Source organism: Eptesicus fuscus, chromosome 22 (assembly GCF_027574615.1).
Source record: "Eptesicus fuscus isolate TK198812 chromosome 22, DD_ASM_mEF_20220401, whole genome shotgun sequence".
NCBI classification, from domain to species: Eukaryota; Metazoa; Chordata; class Mammalia; order Chiroptera; family Vespertilionidae; genus Eptesicus; species Eptesicus fuscus.
Genome location: NC_072494.1, coordinates 27,073,380 through 27,093,535, shown reverse-complemented (window position 1 = coordinate 27,093,535; position 20,156 = coordinate 27,073,380). Strand labels below are relative to the sequence as shown.

The 20,156-nt window shown below is 37.8% G+C and overlaps 1 protein-coding gene across 1 annotated transcript in view; it reads right to left on the bottom strand.

Moving 5' to 3' along the window:
- Positions 1–20,156, bottom strand: part of HMCN1 (hemicentin 1) — a 379,559-nt gene that overhangs the window by 217,968 nt on the left and 141,435 nt on the right. Inside the window, exons 5-8 of the mRNA XM_008145958.3 lie at positions 14,415–14,586; positions 12,359–12,465; positions 2,416–2,536; positions 1,220–1,483 (exon numbers count right to left, since the gene is read on the bottom strand). Coding sequence (XP_008144180.2) covers positions 1,220–1,483; positions 2,416–2,536; positions 12,359–12,465; positions 14,415–14,586 — 664 coding nt within the window. The remainder of the gene's footprint in view (positions 1–1,219; positions 1,484–2,415; positions 2,537–12,358; positions 12,466–14,414; positions 14,587–20,156) is intronic.

The window sequence follows — 20,156 nt, the reverse complement described above, 5'->3', positions numbered from 1 at the left end:
GATACTACCAGGATAGAAAAGAAAAAAAAAGCTACCAAATTAGTTACACTATATCACCAATTTTGAAAACATTTTTATTTCAAAAATTAAATATTTGAAAAGAACTCACATCTTATAATTGAATTTATAGGGTGATTATTTTTCTAAAAAGAATGGAAAAATTCATTTTTAAGAATACAATAGATTTTAAAGTATTCAATTTAGGGGCTGAAACAACTAACTTTGAATATTGTAAATTAGGAAACATTGATGTTGGTTCTATTCTCATCATTTTTACAACTTTAAACAATAGCTATAGAGCTGTTCCCAATACCCCAAATCACAGCCTTATGTATAAATGATAAATGTTGCTCCTTCATACAATGGGACAATATTAGAAACAATCCTACTTCTTTGTCTACAATGCTAAAATTTTGATCAGAATTGTCATCAGTGCTAAGAAGTAGCTCAAATACAAATTAAAAAGCTACCTGATGCCTCCAAATAATCTCTAAGCTATGATCTCATCTCTAGGTAATAGCAAACATATAAGTAGCTAATTTTCTAATTAACTAACAAACCAACCTACCACTTAAAGGCAGAATCATTACCAATTGTTTACAGTATTTCTGACAATTGTACATAAACATTTATATATTAACACTAGTCCATTTAGATAGATCAGTGGTCGGCAAACTCATTAGTCAACAGAGCCAAATATCAAACGTACAACAATTGAAATTTCTTTTGAGAGCCAAATTTTTTAAACTTAAACTTCTTCTAACGCCACTTCTTCAAAAGAGACTTACCCAGGCCGTGGTATTTTGTGGAAGAGCCACACTCAAGGGGCCAAAGAGCAGCATGTGGCTCGCGAGCTGCAGTTTGCCGACCACTTAGATTATTCAAACATTAAACATATATGCCAGGCTTTGTAGAGAGACTAAGAGCACCAGAATTTCCCAGTTTGACTTCTTACATTGATTGACATAATCAAAATGTTCAGATTTATAATCAAGGAGCCTTAACATGAAACTCTGATGTGCTATTTCATAGTTAAGAAAAGCTAAAGATTACATAGCCTATGTGTAAACGCTCATCAAATCAGTAACCCAGTAACAATGTGAGGATATTATTTTTAACTTTATAGTCTGTTCTTTACCTACAGGACTACATCACTTCATCCCGCCTACCCCTACCTTAAGCTATCAATACTCCAGTATTGAATGAAATGATGTCTCACCTGGGACAATACTAGAGAAGGAAACACTTGATACTCTCTGGAAGAGATAATCGTCCTTATCATAACCTGCTACTTTGAGGAAGAAAGCTTCGTTTGGTGGTATGAAGTCAGAAATATTCCATATGCCATAAGGTTTTCGATCTGGGTAATATTTGACAGGAATAGTCTTCAGAGAACTGCCTGAGATACTCAGAAGTTCAAGACGATCTACTCTAGCTGGGACAGAAATTCCGGAAGTGTTCAGAAGCACATAGGTAGGGATTCCTAGAAGAGAAAGACTTGGTTATTATTTACAAGTAATATTCAAATGAGGTGTGATATGAAGTAAGTTTTTGCATTATAATAATAACAGATAGTAAGTACCATAAGTATGAGTACTGCCGATTGTCCTATAAAGTGTGGCCAAGTTATAGTCTTTTCCACATTAAAATAGTTTATTCATGGCCAGAGGTACTTAGGGAATCCCAAGTGATTATTCTGTAGTCTATTAACTATCTTTATATGTGGAAAAATTATAATTGTGAATACTGTTATGTGATGTTTGATCACATGAATATTTTTAAAGTTCACTATTTGTATCCTTCCAATAACTACAGCAATAAAAATAAACGAAAAACCAGAAAAAAATTTTAAAGAGTCACAGTAGTATTGAGCTTTTTTTATAGCTCTAAATAATCATGCATAAGTAAAATAAGAGGAAGAACAAACTTAAAAATCTGCAATAATTTTACCTTTAAACATATAATGATACATAATATCTTTAACTTTTTAGCTATATATACATACACAATTTACCTATGCACCTTGACAACAAATCAGTTTATAGATGTTAGTAAGAGAAAGACTCAAGATCTAGGTCAGCAGTTTTCAAAGTTTAGTAAGTATAGCAATCAACTGGGATACTCCTGGAAGTACATATGCCTAGGCCCTGCCTCCTGTGGGTCTGATGCAGGAGACCTGGGGCAGGGCACAGGAATCTTAATTTCTGAGCATCTCCCTGAGAGATTTCAGTACCACTGGTCTTGGGACTACACGCTGGAAAACAGTGACTAGGCCAAGAGTGCAATCATGTTTAAAGATGTTCTCTGTTTCCCAATTTTATTGACTGGTGAGAATCATAAAAACACAGACATTCTGAGAAATATTTTCGCTTGGATCTCTAGTATGTCAGTTTGAAGCAATATGCACATACAAACCTTGCACTGGTCTGCTGACTGTTTTCTTGAAGTCCAGGGTGGGCTTTCGGGAAAAACCAGCTCGGAAATCAATAGTACTGAGGCCGGTGATGCGAACGGAGTGCCGTCCGCTGCTGGAAGTCTGAAAATGTTCAAATGACAAACCCCATCAGCAGCCGAGCCAGGGTGCCGGTCACACGGAATACCAGTATTGGAAACTGCAGGGTGCTTACTGAGATCGATGTCCAATAGTTGAGGCTCTGAACTCAGTATTCTGAACCGAACTATGATTCTATAACTTTAAATGCATGTGTTATGATCCATGTCCCAGGGGACTGCTCTGAAATACAATTCAGTAATGCGCTGCATGCCCAATGGTGAAAGAGTCACTGGTGAGGGAGCCTTCAGTAAATCTGTAAAAGTTCTATGAAGACATGGATCTTAGTTTCTTTGACTGTATGAACCATGATGGATGCTCAGCGAATACTGAGGAAATGAATGAATGGCTAAATCTTCTCCCCCAAACACCATTCAGGTTCATTAAGAAAGATGTTTACTTTCTCAGTGTCTCTGAGAAGATACAGACAGGGCAGCTGACCTCAGCCAACCAACACGGCTCAGCTCAGCAGTGTCCCAGCACAAGCACTCGCTGCTTCAGACACAAATTGAGTGTAACATGGTCCTCAGGCTTTAAGAGCTCATGGCCAGTGAGGGGGACAGAGGGTTCAACAGAAACCTTGAGTACCACGTAGTGATTGAAATAAATACCATGTACACAGAAATACATAAAAGGAGCATTAGAAGCCTAAAAGTTCAGCTAAAATCTCCTAAAAGGGGGTGATGACTGAACTAAATGGTGAAGGATACTAAGTACTGGATGTGTGCATAAGGAATTTGGATTAGGGCCACCGGATACAATAACACTACCATTTATTGGTTATGTTCTCCATGCCCAGACTCTTTAAATAGATGGGCTTATTTAATCCTCATGCCAATTCTATCAGAGAGATGTCAACAGTATCACCGCTGTACAGATAACTATGTGATAGCAGCATTGAAGCAGAAGATGGGAGTGAGAGAAGAGCATTCACAGGATAACACCAGGGCACCTAACGGGTATCAGAGTTTCATCACGTATTTAGGTATCAGCAAGGACAGAATGCTAGCTACTCGGTATTCCCTAAATCACCGTGGCTTCTTATTACTTGGCAATGAGGAGAGGAAGGGTGAAGAGATATGTTCCTGTTACTACTAAATTTATTCCCATTGAGCAGAACCTGTAGGAACTCAAAGGAAAAGCATTTTGTTGTATTCTTAGCGTAAATGCTGCTGCTAATTACGAGGGCTCAATTTCTTAAGGGTTACAAAGGATTGTGTGTGTAAATGAAAAGGTCTCAATAGTGCCACTTATTCCATTATTTTAAAAGGAAAACATGCTATGAATCGTATATAATAGACACTCAAAAAGGAACCTAAGGATCATGATCCTACTTTAATAAGGGATTTCCTTTAAGATTACAAAAAAACCTTTCTACTAATTTCAGCTGCTTTAGATAATGTACAGTTTTATTGAAGACACTATTGCCTACTGATTTCATGTGAAGACAAATGGTCCATATTATGATGAGTTGATTTTGATTTATTCACTGACATCATATATCATTGTTAGTTGCCTTGCTCATCAGAAAGTCCCCTACAATAAAGCATCCTTAATTGAAACCAGCGTAACCCCATCCATTGAGATAATCATGAGAAATGCATGGCACATGTAGCGGCAAAGGTTGGTTTCTGAAACCCCATTGCGTTCACACCCTGGCTCTGCCACCTGCTGTATCTGTGCCTTTAAGGAAAATAATGGTACTGTCTCATAGGGGCTTTTTAAAGATGAAAAGTTATAATTTATATAAAATATTTAGCCTGCTGTACAGAATGCATTTTGTATATGTTAAGACTTGTTTTTCCTTTTTTCATTTACTGGCTTGTTTTACTATCGTTATACCTAAAACTTTTATGTTCCTATTGCACTAAAATTTGAAAAAGGGAGCTCAGCTAAGAAACAGGAAAATAACAGCTTACTTTAAAAAAAAAAGACTAACATAATAAAGTATGGTGGTTTTCACCAAGAGATTTAATGTGATGTTTTATGTTCCTAAAATATTGTCCTAATATTGTTGCAGTATTTTAAGAGAATGATTAAAGAATGATAATTGCAGAGACCATTTTTTTTTTTTTTTATAAATTTCTTTATTGATTAAGGTGTCACATATTTGTCCTCATCCCCCCATTCCCATCCCACCCATCTCCCCACGCAGGCCCCAATCCCCTGTTGAACTTAACCGTTGGATAGGCTTATATGCATGCATGCAGGTCCTTTGGTTGAACTCTCCCCCTCCCCCACCCTTCCCCTACCCTCCCCTATCCTCCCTCTGAGGCCCGATAGTCCGATTGATGCCTCCTTACTTCTGGTTCTGTTCTTGTTCCTCAGTCTATGTTGTTCATCATTTCCTCTAGATGAACAAGATCAAATGTCACTAGATATATACTAATAAGAACTGAATGTGAGACGAGCAATAATAGTTATGCTGACAGGCAAATGAATCAATCTGTAGCGAGCTTCCCCCTGGACCAACAGTTCTTTTGAGACCCAATTTCGATGACCAGTAGTTCCTTATGTGTACATGTCAGCACTGACCCCTCAGCTCTGGATGGTGGACAAATGGTGGTAATGGAGGTCCGACTCCCTCTGGTTTGGGCAGAGACCATTTTTAACAACTAGTTTCTTTTTTTCTTTTTACTATGTTTTTAAGACATAATTTTGGTTTATTTGTGATGTCCTTTGCTACCATTATCCTGATTAATATAGAGCAGCTGTGCATAAAAATTGACTCACTTGTATTTCAAACAATATATAATATAATGAGCTACATTACTGCTCTGCGTTAGAATGTCATGGTCAAGTGTCAAAGGGTCAGGGCTAGAATTACACAAGCTGCTGCAATGCAAGCTAAACCAGGGCAAATATGAGGTTGTACTAGATATCTATTGGCAAATATAACTGTCAGTAGGGAACCTTGATTCACAAAGCAGTAAGAGAAGCAGAGTGGACCAGAGCCCAGGTTTCTGAATTGGAGTAAATGAAGGATCAGGCTGAGGTCCCATTGAGCAAGCACCATGGAGAGCTCCATGGAAAACTAGTTGCTCCTGTTATCTTCTTGGTCAGCTCTATTGCAGACGGGTCTACTTCTGAGTTTAAGGATGAAGGGCTATTAAATCTCTCTCTATATTGAAAGTCCCTTAAGGCGATATCTTATGTCATATTCACCACCTACAAAATATTACTCAATGGGCACTTAATGCATGTAAGTCTAATAAATTAAATTAAAGTCATCCCAATGTCACTGCTTTTCCTTAGGTTCTCCTAGGACCAGCCAATGTCAGATTCATCAAGAATTCTTTGAATTTTTCTAGAAGCATTATGCTAAGCATGTTCATACATTATCTCCTAAAATCCTATTATTTCCAAAGATTATTTTATAGCACCATAAAGAAACTGAAGCTCAAAGAAATGAGTACTTGCCTAGGTCTTCACAGCATGTTAAATTGCAATTATTTCAAGTCCAATACTCTTTCTGTAATACCTAAGGCTGTGCACAGCATTTTAGGATAGCATAATCTCTGGGTTGATTTGGCATAGAGGACAATAATACCCTCCAGTTATTCATTTGCCATTCTACATTTCTAAATACACTTTCACTTTAGAGGGGTCAGGTAAGTGGAGTTTTGTCAAACTACTCTTTGAAAAAAGAAAGTCCTGCCCAGCTGGTATGGCTCAGTGGTTGAGCACTGACCTATGAACCAGGAGGTCATGGTCTGATTCCTGGTCAGGGCACATGCCCAGGTTGCAGACTCAATGCCCAGTGTGGGAAGTGCAGGAGGCAGCCGATCAATGACTCTCATCATTGATGTTTCTATCTCTCTCTCCCTCTCCCTTCCTCTCTGAAATCAATAAAAATATATTTTTTTAAAAAAAGAAATTCCTAATTTTTGTCATTTCCCAATTTCTGTGGTGTAAATGCTACCATCATGGCTGATTTAAAGCTCCCAACATGATGCCACTGAACACAGATATGGGAAGAGAACGTGCATGATTGACTCTCCATGAGCCATTATGGGCCAGCTTCATTCAGCCTGTTATTAGGTCATGATAATAGTTCTGGCCAATGTGATATAAAGGGTGTGAAGGGTGTCTATTACTCACAGATGTCTGTCTCATCTCAGAAGTAACATATTTCCTCCTCCTCCTCCTCTTCCTTTTCTTCTTTTTTTATTTTTTTTTTTTGAAATTCAATGTACATTCTCCCATCTGTTCCCCCAACAAAGTAAGTGAAGAAGCTTCCTGTTCTAAATTATGGTGGTGCCTCCATAATTTACCTTGGGTGACTGTGTGAAGTAGAAGGTCATGTCAACCCCCCCCCGCCCCCAGGACCTGGACCATTGGAGAGAATTAACTTCCTTGTATGGAGCCAGTGAGAATTCCTCCTAGTACTAAATGTGAAGGCTGCCCTTTTATAAACTGAATTAAAATGTAACTAATAGGGCTGGCTTTCATTGCTCCTAAAGAGTTTCAATGTTTCATAAAATAATCAACAAGTCCAAATCTTTTTAAAAACTGTGTGTATCTGCATTAATAGAAAGTGTAGATTAAATTTACACATATTCAAAAAGAATAATTCAATTAATTTTATTATTCATGTGTCCAAAACCCATTTAAGTACTTTACCAACATCTAATTTAATCATGACAATATTAAGTAGGCATTCCCTCCCCCTTTTTCTCAGACTTAGGGAGGTTAGGTCATTTCTCCAAGGTCAAAAAGATATTAAGTAGTAGATCTTGAATTACAATAGAAGCCCAACTCTTTTCAAAGTATTTGTTCTTAAATGACAGGCCATTCTTTACAAATTAAAGAATATTATGGTTTCAATCAGATATTTAATGAGAACTTACTGGACACTGTGCCAGACACAAAGATATAATAATGCCAGCTAGATTTAAATACTATCATTTTATGAGGCACTGTATGTTCAGAGAAATGTGATATAAGGAGATAAATGTACCCAAAGCATAGAATAAACTATTTCAATATATGTACAAACATACTCATTTATATACACACATGTGTACAGATATCCTTTTATTAAAAAAGGAAACATTCCATTTGGTTGACACTCTGATATTGGCAGACCAAAACAATTGGGAAATTTTCCAGGAAAAAAAAATCTACAAAACATTCCATTGACCCAAAACATTGAATTAATGCTTCACCTAATCCCTTTAAATACCACACCTGGGGTAGTCTTCAGGTTTATTCAAAAGAGTCACCAGGTGAGAATAATTGGAAGCCAGCATAATATTCTTCTTGTGTGGTCCTTTGTAGACTGGAGGCTTATTTAATTATGATTCCCGAACAAGCTTATGCCACTTGAGTATGGCATAAAATATCCTTATCCTGAGAAAATGCATTGGTAGGTTCTGGCAACCAACAGGGCTATCTAAAACCAAAATATTTCTACGAGTCTCCAAATCTCAATATAATCATGTGGTTGGGTACACTCCCTTCTCTCCTTGGGAGATTATCTCAGGACAGTTTATCCAAATTTACTTAATGGAAAGCTACCCCAGGGGATGTGTTAAGTTACATGATCACACTGGATAATCCTAGACTAATAGAAACAGTTTGTACCACCTAAATCCAATGGGTGCTGACAACGACTTAATCTCTTTGCTGGGAGTTTCCCTTAAAGACCAGAACACAAAACTTGGCCCAAGAGCTCTGTGGTTATGTTCAAATATTCTATATATAGATATAACTCCCTGAATGGAAAATTATATTGCTTCTCAGAAATAAGATCCAGGATTTGTAGCTTCCCCGCAAATGAGAATTCAGGGACATGAAACAGCCTTCTCTTTTATTTGTAATAAAACTTCAGTTACCTCTTTTTAACATGCTTTTACCTGCCTCAGAGGCAACTGAAAATATCTGAGTCTTTTAAACGGACTATACAGATAAGTTGACTCATTGTTTCTCTTTAGTAAAAGTGTCCCAATAAACTATAGAAAAGTAATTACCAGGGTTTCAGAGGGAAACCACAGAAGGAAAAAGAACACCATTCTCATAGCATTTTAAATCATGGAAAAGTTAAAGTGTTTTGTGCCAGTACATCAACTATAGGCTAGCTAAATCAACCCCTTGGCCTGCTTCCTTAGATATTGTCAGAATGAATATATTACTTTTTATTCATGAGTACTTATCTAGTTCTTTCCCAGGCATTGTGACATGCACTAGTATACATAATAGTGACAAAATCTGGCCTGCAGTAAAACAGGAAGAGAAAACCTATCCAGAAATAAATATGAAATGAGGGAGAAAATAATCCAAAAGGGAGGTGCAGAAAGATTGCAGTAGAAGGCAGAGGGAAAGAGAGCATTTTAGAGAGAAAAAGTCAGATGAGGCTTGCTGACAGTGTTGCCTTTTAAGCTTTAGGGGATTCGTTGGAAGGAAAGGAATTCCAGGAAAAGGAACAGTAATGTGGTAGGAGAGAGGATAAAAGTGCATTTTATGTCTGGCCGGCGTGGCTCAGTGGTTGAGCATTGACTTACAAACCAGGAGGTCATGGTTCGATTTCGGTCAGGGCACATGCCCAGGTTGTGGGCTCGGTCCCCAGTGTGGGGTGTGCAGGAGGCACCCGATCAATGATTCCTTCTCATCACTGATGTTTCTCTCTCTCTCTCCCTCTACATTCCTCTGAAATCAATAAAAATATATACATGTATATTTTTAAAAGTACATTTTATTTGCTAGAGTACGAAGGAAAGTGATTGAAAAGAACTAGAAAGACTGATTGAGGCTCCATTGACTATCACGCTAAGGTCAAGTAATAGATAGATTGTTCTCCATACTTGGGATAAAAACTGATATGCGAAGCACTCAAAAGCCGTTATGAATTCTACCGATAGAGCAGACATCTTCCAGATAGCAGAGTGCATGGGGGATAGCACCAGGGATATACAGCACTATCTAATCTCTGGCATTTTTCTTCTTGAGAAAGCACACATGTAAGACATTATCATTCGTTCACCATCCAAAAGGGAGATCCAAAGTCAGCACCAATATTTCTGTCAGTAGGTTCAGCTCAATTTCCTTCGCATTATTAAACCGAGGCATTATTTTGGTATTTCACCTTGGAGCAAATATGTTCATTATCTTGAAGTTGCCCTGTAACACTTATCCTTTGTTTAGTTACGACTAATTGTACTCGGGGAAATGGTGTAACATCAGAACTAGAGGTGAGGACTAGATATAAAGTTAAGATAATATAATAATAAATACTGTCTTCTTATTGTTTTCTTAATTATAGGAAACTGGGCTTAGAGACTTGTCTAAACAGTTCCCAGCGCCTCATCACCTTATCGGCTCCCTCCTCACTCACAGACTAATCCTCAGTGCTTTTCTGTTCTAATTGTCAATTAAAATGTGCTTAGTTCCCATTCAGTATCAGGAACATTGCCCAGAGCAAGCACTCACCCGAGTGTTTACTGAATGGATGACAATGAGTAGGTGTGGCAGTCACAAGATAAAACAGACAGGCCTTATCCCTCTTCTAGGCAAGAATTGTGCTAGAGGAAATACCACTGGTAGCAATCCAAATCACCTTGAAAACGAGTTCAGAGACTCACAGTAAGTTGCTAATGGTCAATACCTTAATGTTCTATTCAGAAAGCAACACTGAATTGCCTTCATAGCCTAGCTAGCTCAGGACACTGCTGGCTTAGATTGTGCTTACAATGATGAAGAAAAAAATGAGACTCAGGATTTCCTATACTCTCTCCTACTGTGATCCCAGAAAGACGCACTCAACACTAGCGATATTTGGTGCAGGTTGGTCAAAATAACCACCACATCAAATGTGCCAAAGTATAGCAGCAAAACACTTCACTGTTGATAACCTAAGGCACTTAATAATTACTGAACAACTACTACATGCAAGGAACTGGGTGAATAAAATGGAAAAATGGGGCCATTTCCAGTCTATTCAGTAAGAAATCCCCTGATTTTATTATTTCACATTGCCTTCTTATCTATACCCTTATTCCATCTTATCCACCTCCAAAAAAAATATATATATATATATATATATATATATATATATATATATATATATATCAATTTTACGTTTCTACTTTCCCTACAAAAGCTCAGAGTTCTGAGAATAAAGAACGGATATTCTAGGATTTGAATGGAGTTACAATGGAAATTTCAAGTATTATTAAAAAAGAAAAGAAAGACGAAAACTGAAATGCAAAAGTGGCATTCCAATGTGCATAGTATAACACCCCCACACACTTCCACAGCAGCTCTAGCATTTAAAGCGTGAGCCCAGGAATCCCATGGCTTATGCAGGGAAGCCAAGACAGCCAAGGAGAAAAGGCTGCAAGGGGTCTCTTCACTCGAGTTGTCCCACAAGGACTCTTAGAACAAGTCGTGTATCTGGGAGGTGCGAAGGGTGCGGACAGGAAGAGGGGAGGCGACCCAGGAGAGGAAGCAGACCATAAGGGTGTGCTGTTCATCCTGCGCCCACGTGGACAACGGGAGCCTACCCCTGTGGGGCTCCCTCAGCTTTCCTGAGGGGTGCAATTCCCCAGCAGAACAGCCTTCTCTTGTTCTGGGGAAAAACGCGCGGACGCAGAAATGCAGACACTGGAGTTGGGAGTAGGCCAGAGCACACGAAAAAGTCTGAGAAATATGGGCAAGGCACTCAGGAGAACATCTACCGCAGAGGGTCACACACACAATTGCAGACCTGGATCCCAGGTTTATGGCATCCTGGTATCCTGAATGTCGGTTGAGTGTTCTCTCCTCCAGATGGCCAAAGTACAATGTTTTCTTAGAGTGAACGTACACTACTTAAATGTAATTCTAGGAAACAAGTAGCATTTTGTGTTAAACAATGGATGGAGACCCGACAAATAACAGTAGCTAACCGTACTTGAGTGCTTACTTTGTAACAGGAACTATGCTAAGCATTCTATGTCCATCATCTTAATTTCATTCTCGCACACAATTTAATAAGATAAAGGACGAATCTTGACATCCCCACATCACACAGGAGGAATGCCAGGCACAGGGAAGCTACGGTCCCAAAGCAATACAGCTTTTTAGAGGCACTGAGATTCCAACTCAGGCTTCCTCCCCAGAGCCTGTGCCCCTTAACCATTATTCTCTACAGTCTCCCTCTAGCTGCTTTAGAGCCGTGGTTCTCAACCTTTCTAATGCCGCGGCCCTTTAATGCAGTTCCTCATGTTGTGGTGACCCCCAACCATAAAATTATTTTCGTTGCTACTTCATAACTGTAATTTTGCTACTGTTATGAATCGTAATGTAAATGTCTGTGTTTTCCGATGGTCTTAGGCGACCCTGCTAGCGACCCACAGGTTGAGAACCGCTGCTGTAGAGCCTAAGACCATCGGAAAACACAGATATTTACATTACGATTCATAACAGAGCAAAATTACAGTTATGAAGTAGCACGAAAATAATTTTATGGTTGGGGTCACCACAACATGAGGAACTGCATTGAAGGGCCGCGGCATTAGAAAGGTTGAGAGCCACTGCTTCAGAGGCAGGAGGTAGATAACACAATCAATCTACAGATTTGATGGCAGGAAAACTAACTGAGAATTTTAAGTGTATTTGGGGTGGCACTGATGCCTTCATGGTCACTGAAACTTAACACGCCAAATTCACGTGACCAAGAGACCAACAAATGCACTATGTGTATTGCTTCTTGGTAAAAGCACTTGTCCATGATTGCAAGAGAAGATACAAGTAAACTATTGTACACACTTTAGAGAACATGCCGACATCAAAATAAAATAATAAACAGACTTTGTCCAATAACAGTACCTTCACTGTCCACAGTCCAGCCTCTGGCTCTTTTACGTTCACCACCTTGGCAGAGTTATGGATATTCAATAGCTCATTCAGGCCAAACCCCTTTTTGATCAGCTTCCCTGAAAGACAGACGTAAAGTTAACAAGCATAACCCTTTCTTTCAGCGGTGTATATTAGCTGTATACATTTCCAGTATAAATTACCTAGTGCACATTTGTTTCTATAGCTCAAAACACTACTTTTGGTTATATATAAAAAGAACTTAATTTTAGGGTTTCTGGGCATTGGAATGGAAGTAACTGATTCTCATTTGCTATGCTGATTTGATCTTAAAATGAGAATAACCATTGGCAGACTATAGCCATGTTCCCAAAGCCATCTTAGGTAACGATGATTACGGCTACTGAAAAGTTATGTGCAGTCGCTAGGGACATTTAGATTTAATCGATGACAAAACAGTAAACTGGCATCAATGTCTTTTTGGCGATCGCTCAAGGCATATCTTTGCACAAAGTGTAAAACCTTAACTGGTTCCACAAAGCACAGGAGGAGGCTTTTATTGTTCGAGGAACAATTAAAGGAGGGAGTGTAATGAAGTAGGGTAATACCATCTCCTATTGATTTGAGATTTATCGGAAGCATCTTATAGTTGGATTTTAGAGGGGGGAAAAAGCAAATTTGGAGTTAAATCATAGTTTAGTTATTCATTTTACTCTTGGCTCGCCTATGGACTACTCCTGCAGTTATATAAACAAATCAAATATATGGATCCTATGTTTCGATCAAAAGCTTTATAATAATTCATGACATTTTAAGTATCAGTGCCAATGGCAATGACTTTAAAAGTAGTAGAAACGTAATGCATTGAGTAGAGATACTTGGAAGTACCCAGGTAGTAAAAAGCACAAATTGTTCCTGGGTGGCATGGATGTTATGACAGTGGAATGCTACATCACCAGACAAATCAATGTAGAAGGCCAAAACCTGGAGGAAAAGGTTTTGCTTGCTTTATAAATTTCAATTTGATTACTAGTGTGAATGTGGCCTTTGAGGACAATTTCTTATGCTGCTTTCTTTAACGTATTAGTTACTTTCTAAGACTCAAATTAAATAAAGTAAGAAAGCTGGTTACTCCTTCCACATTTATAAATAGTCACAAATAGATGAAAGAGAGAGAGAGAGAATGTATCATAGTCCAGTAGGTATGGCTTAGCAGTTGAGCTGTTTACCCAGGGACCAAGAGGTCACAGGTTCAATTCCCAGTCAGGGCATATGCCTGGGTTACTGGGTCAATTCCCAGGAGGGAGCATGCAGGAGGCAGCTGATCAATGATGTTTCTCTCTCATCGATGTTTCTATCTCTCTATCCCTCTTCCTTCCTCTATCTCTAAAAATCATTTTTTTAAAAAAAGAATGTATCATATACTAAAGCCAAATGGAACTAAAAATGTTTTGCAAATATCAATAAGTAAAAAATATTTCTAAGTGAAAATATTAGGAAAAATAAGGTTTCTGTCTTTACTAGATTACTTGAAAAAATGTAAGTCTTACAGTAATATTTGACCAGAAATGGAATCAAGCCAAATCTTGGGGTTTTAACATATAGAAGCAAAGTAAATTAACACTTTACTCTAATAAAAATATATGTTTATTTTTTAACAACTGTCATCTGAAAATTTTAAACTTTATCAAGAAGATAATCAGTAAAAAAAATTGGTTGTTTTAAAAGTTTTTTCATGTGATTCATTTAAAAATAATAAAATACTGAAATATTTCTTCATAAATTACAAAAATATAATTTCAGGTTCAACTTATATATATTTTGGGGGTAGTTTAGTACAATTAAGTTACTAACTCTGATCTGTTTACATTATTAGGAGTTTTAGCTTTTAAAATCACATGTTAATTCAATACTATGACTAAAAAAAGGGTTTATTTTTATACATCTCCCCCAGTCATTTTTTAATTTATTTATAAAGTTAGCATTAAGTTAACATACATAAGTGTGCAAAAAGTTTTTTACCTTTCACGGCTTTTGTATTTTATTATATGATGTTGGTATTTCTCACCTAAAGGATTGCGAATTTCAATCACTGGAGAAGGGCCACTCAGGGACACAGTCACCTCTTTGAGGCTGGGATCAAAAGGGATTTTCCATGTGTTTACAGCCTGTTCCAGGTGATCTGTAGATAAGAGGTGGACTTTGGAGGCCTGCACTGCTTCCTCTACCCATTTTAACACCTATCAGAGAAAAAGAGATGTGTGAGTGACATCAGAAACATTAAAATTTCATGCCTCTGTGACTTCCAGGTGCAGAAGTTGGCTTTGGTTAATCACATGACTCAGGCACTTCCTTCATGGTGTGAAGTTTATTTCCATGACAGCGAAGACAAACTTTTTTTCCTACATCCAGTTATTATAGTAGATTCAGAGTAAAATACTAGTTTAGCTCATGGTCAAATTTCAAGTTTTCTGTCTTGGAATAATATATTCAAAACAAGAGGATAGTGTCCAAATCCAGTTAAGTGAAACATGCAGAGATAGTGCAGTCTGTTTTATGCTTCTCAAGAGATCTCTTTTCTCTCCATTCTTTCTTTCTAGATTTCTTTCAAAATCCAACTTATTAAAAAAAGCAAATTATCAAATCCAATTTCAATCTATTAGATATATACATTGTAACATTGTATATTATAATTATACATTATACATTGTGACATATATTGTAATGTATTATTAAAAAGACAATGGCAATGCCAGCAAAATATGCATTTTTATAATAAATACCAAAGATAATAGAAAAAGTAACCATTGTATTCTTAAAAAATAGAAAAATACTTCAGGTTAGAGCCAATTTAAGTAGTGTTGTATTCTTGAAAAGTAGCCTTTTGGAAAATGTTAAGAAATTAGGTTCTAAAGGGGAGTTAATGCCTCACTGTGAACAAGAAAACTTTCAGTTCACAGATGTGTCTGCAGCAAATACAATTCCCTATTCAACAAAAAGTGCATGCCTGAACAGGTGCTGCTTAGCCAAACTTACTACAATTAATTCTAAATCATGTGAATCTTTAATCTACCTTAGATCATTCTCTGGTTCATATATCCTTCAAGACAATATATTATTGTGAGCAATTTTCCTTAGAATTATGCATAAAACACTGAACAGAGCTGAATATTAAGCTATAGTCAAGCTATCCTATCTAATAAAGAGGTAATATGCAAATTGACCGTCACTCCAACACACAAGATGGCTGCCCCCATGTGGTCAAAGATGGCCGCCACCATGTGGACACAAGATGGCCACCACAAGATGGTAAGCAGGGGAGGGACCAGGCCTGAAAAGGAGGGCAGTTAGGGTTGACCAGGCCACAGGGGAGGGCAGTTGGGGGCAACCAAGCCTGAAAGGGAGAGCAGTTGGGAGGGAGCAGGAAGGAAGGAGGGCAGTTAGGGGTGACCAGGCCTGAAAAGGAGGGCAGTTAGGGTTGACCAGGCCAGCAGGGGAGGGCAATTAGAGGCAATCAGGTTGGCAGGGGAGCAGTTAGGCATCGATCAGGCTGGCAGGGTAGTGGTTAGGGGGTGATCAGGCTGGCAGGCAGAAGTGGTTAGGGGCAATCAGGCAGGCAGGCAGGTGAGCGGTTGGAAGCCAGCAGTCCTAGATTGTGAGAGGGATCCCAGATTGGAGAGGGTGCATGCTGGGCTGACAGACAACCCTTCTCCCTCCCCCCCAATGCACAAATTTCATGCACTGGGCCTCTAGTCTATAGATATAAAAGGTTAATATGCAAAGTGACCCCTTGGGAGTTTGATCGGGAGACCAGAAGTCTGATCGCGCACTATGATGTGCACTGACCACCAAGGGGTGGCATAGAACATGACACTGAGGGAGCGAGGGAAGGGCGTGGGAAGGGGAACCACGTGGTAGCAGTGCTCGGGATTGAGGGAAGAAGGCGGCAGGGAGGCAGGGAACTTGATTGGCCCTGATCACCAGCCAGGCCTAGGGACCTTACCCATGCATGAATTTTGTGCACCGGGCCTCTAGTATCAACATAATTGTCTAAAGAAGCTGAGGCCATATTTTGAAAAATGTAATTCTGAGTGATATATCATGTTTGAACTAAAATGTATGGCTCATTCTGCTCATCAAGTATGTACCTTTGGCTACAGAAATTAGACTGATTGTAACTTATAATGGACCACAAATAGGACATGTATATTAATAACCAGACTGTTGACATTTTTATATCTTAAACATAGAATGTGGTTGCCTAACTCAAGGAAATGGGAAGGACTGACTTGTCTGTGAAAGCATTTGGTAAATTTGATTGACAGTAATTTTGAGGATAATGTCTGATGTGGAGATTAAAGAGAACAAAGGACAAGAGAAACTGAAGAAATGGGCCGAATATTTGTTTTAAGGGCACTACACACAATGTGGCCATAAATAATTCTCAACTGAAAAGGAGGAAAATAATTAGAAAACAAGAATTGTATAGTATCTCAACTTTAACAATGAAATGCAACAGTGTTAAGCAGAAATGGAAGTAAAACCAATGTTTATACACACTTTTCTAAAAGTATAATACATCTCAAATATATCTTTCCTTCAAACCCAAGGGAGAGAAGGTGTGATACATCATCACCGGAAGTCTATCCTACTGTCTACCAGCTATGCATGGAAATCACTAAGTCTCGGCATGCTTATGAAAATGGAAGACTTTCTAATTTAGTTGCATTTTCATAAGGCAATGTGTTCAAGTGGTACAGAATATAAGCAGGCTTTGATTTGCTCTTAATACTGTTTCCAATTCATCACCATTTACGAGGCTTTCACAAAGGGATTACCATGTATCATAATATTACTAGTTGGGAACTATACAGACCAGACTTCTGTCAGGAGTCTCAAATCACTTTTTTATCCACTTAAGAAAAAATCAAATTGAAAACAGTTGTAACGCATTTTATTAGAAAATACAGATCTTGCCAACATCTGAATAAAACTAGATCACTGTAAACTACAGGATCACCGTTAAGTGAGGTTCCTGGCCTCTCATATTGCCATATATAAAGAAAAAAAAATCTTAAATTGTCTAACCACGAGAAACATTCTCATGAGACTGGAAATGGTCTTCTATTATAACGACAAATGGAATAAAACCAGAATAATGTAAGAGGCTTTGCACTGGTGCATTTTTACCGACATAAAAGCTCTTTAAATCACTAAGGAACCATTAATTGTACATTAAGAGTTCTAATATAAAAATGGTTCTCTGTTGATTTGTAGCAGTTTATATCTCAAAGGGCTTTTGAGACAATCTAATCCAGCTTCTTTATTCTATAGATGAGGAAACTGATAGTAGAAAGAGTTCTTGTACCTTTTAAACGTCTAACTAGACTGATTGTGGATCAATGGTTATTTTTTTATATAAGTTCCTGTGTTCCTAAGACACTCTCTTAGCTTAAATCTATATCATATCCTAAATCATAATACTTAAAAAAATACATTAATATGTACATTCCCCTCTGGAAGGAGATGCAAATATTGTTTCAAACCACAAAAGCAGCATGCATTATTATGTAGTATGAAAGAGGATAGTATTAAATAGAAATAGAAGTGAAGTCAATTTTTGTATACACCTTCCAGAATAGAATTTGAAAGAAGCTTTGCTTAAAGAATATTTTTTCTTTTTTTATTGAGATGTAATTGACATATAACATATCAGTTTCAGGTACACAACATAATGATTCAATATTTGTATGTAGTGCAAAATGATAACCACAAAACAATTATTTGATTTGCTGTATATAATAAATCTAGTTATTGGTTTTTAGACAGTGGAAAAGAGGGGGAGAGACAGAGAGAAAGAAACATCGACGTGAGACAGATACATCAACTGGCTGCTTCCAGCACGTGCCTGAATCATGGTGGGGGATAGAGCCTGCAAATGAGGTCCATGTCTTTGATGGGAATCAACCTGGGACCCTTCAGTCCAGGGGCTGACACTCTATCCACCAGCTATGGATGATGAGAACTTTTAAGATGTACTCTCTTTACAACTTTCCAACATACCATACAGTATCATTAACTATAACTACCATACTGTACATTACATCCCAGGACTTGTTTTATAACTGGAAATGTGGACTTTTGACCCCCTTCATCCATTTCACCCATCCCAAGCCTCTGGCAACCACTAATCTATTCTCTGTATCTATGAGTTCAGTTTTTGTTTTTGTTTTAGATTCACATATAAGTGAGATCGTACAGTACGTCTTTCTCTGTTTAACTTACTTCACTTAGCATTGCTTCCTCACATTCCACCCATGTTGTCACAAATGATGTCTTTCCTTTTTATGACTGAATAATATTCATCCGTGTGTGTGTGTGTGTGTGTGTGTGTGTGTGTGTGTGTGTGTGTGTTTGTACCACATTTTCTTTACTCATGCATCTGTCGATGGACACTTAGGTTGCTTCCATATCTTGACTATTGTAAATAATGCTGCAAACACATGAGGGTGCACATATATTTTCAAATTAGTGTTTTTGTTTTCTTCGGATAAATATCCAGAAGTAGAATTCTGGGTCATGTGGTAGTTCTGAGGTAGTTTCATTTCCTAAGGAACCTCCATACTGTTTCCACAGTAACCGCACCAATTTACAATCCCACAAGAAGGGTTCCTTTTCCTCCACATCCTTTCCAACACCTGTTAGCTCTTGTCTTTTTTATAAGAGCCAGTCTAACAGGCATGAAGTAATACTTTATTGTGGTGTTGATTTGCATTTCCCTGATGATTAGTGATGCTGAGCACCTCCTTTTCATATAACTTTTGGCCAACAATATGTCTTTAGAAAAATGTCTGTTCAGATCCTCTGCCTATTCTTTAATTGTTTGGGTTTTCGCTGTTGAGTTGTATGAATTCTTTGCATATTTTAGATATGAACATCTTGTCAGTTACATGATTTCAAACTATTTTTTTTTCCATTTGGGAGGCTGCCTTTTCATTTTGTCGATGGTTTCCTTTGCTGTGCAGAGACTTTTCAATTTGATGTAGTCCTACTTGTTTATTTTTGCTTTATGGTCTTTGCTTTTGTCAAATCCAAAAAAAAAAATCATCACCAAGACTGATGTCAAGGAGCTTACCAACAATGTGTTGTTGTTTTCTAGGAGTTTTATGGCTTCCGGTCTTATGTTCAAGTCTTTAATTCATTTTAAGTTAGTTTTTGTGTATGATGTGCAACAGTGCCAATTTTCCCCCAGGACCATTTATTGAAGAGGCTGTCCTTCCCCCATTTTACATTCTTGGCTCCCTTAAGTAAATTAATTGACCATCTATGTATACATTTATTTCTGGGCTCTCCATTCTATTCCATTGATCTGTGTGTCTGCTTTTATGCCAATACCATACATTCTTAAATTACTGTAGCTTTGTAATATATAGTTTGAAATCAGGAAGCATGATGCCTCCAACTTTGTTCTTCTTTCCAAAGACTGCTGCGGGTATTTATGGTCTTTTGTACACCTGCACAAATTTTCTGATTGTTCTATTTCTGTGAAAAATGCCAGTGGAATGTTGATAGGGATTGCGCTGATTGTACATTGCTTTGGGTACTATGGAAATTTAATAATATTAATCTTCCAATCATGAGCAGGGGCTACCTCTGCACTTACTAGTATTTGTGATTTCTTTTATCGGTGTGTTATCATTGTTAGCGTACAGGTCTTTCACCTCCTTGGTTGAATTTATTCCTAGGCATTTAATTCATTTTGATGCAATCTGGAAGACAGTTTACATGAAATGAATCATATCCAAATGAA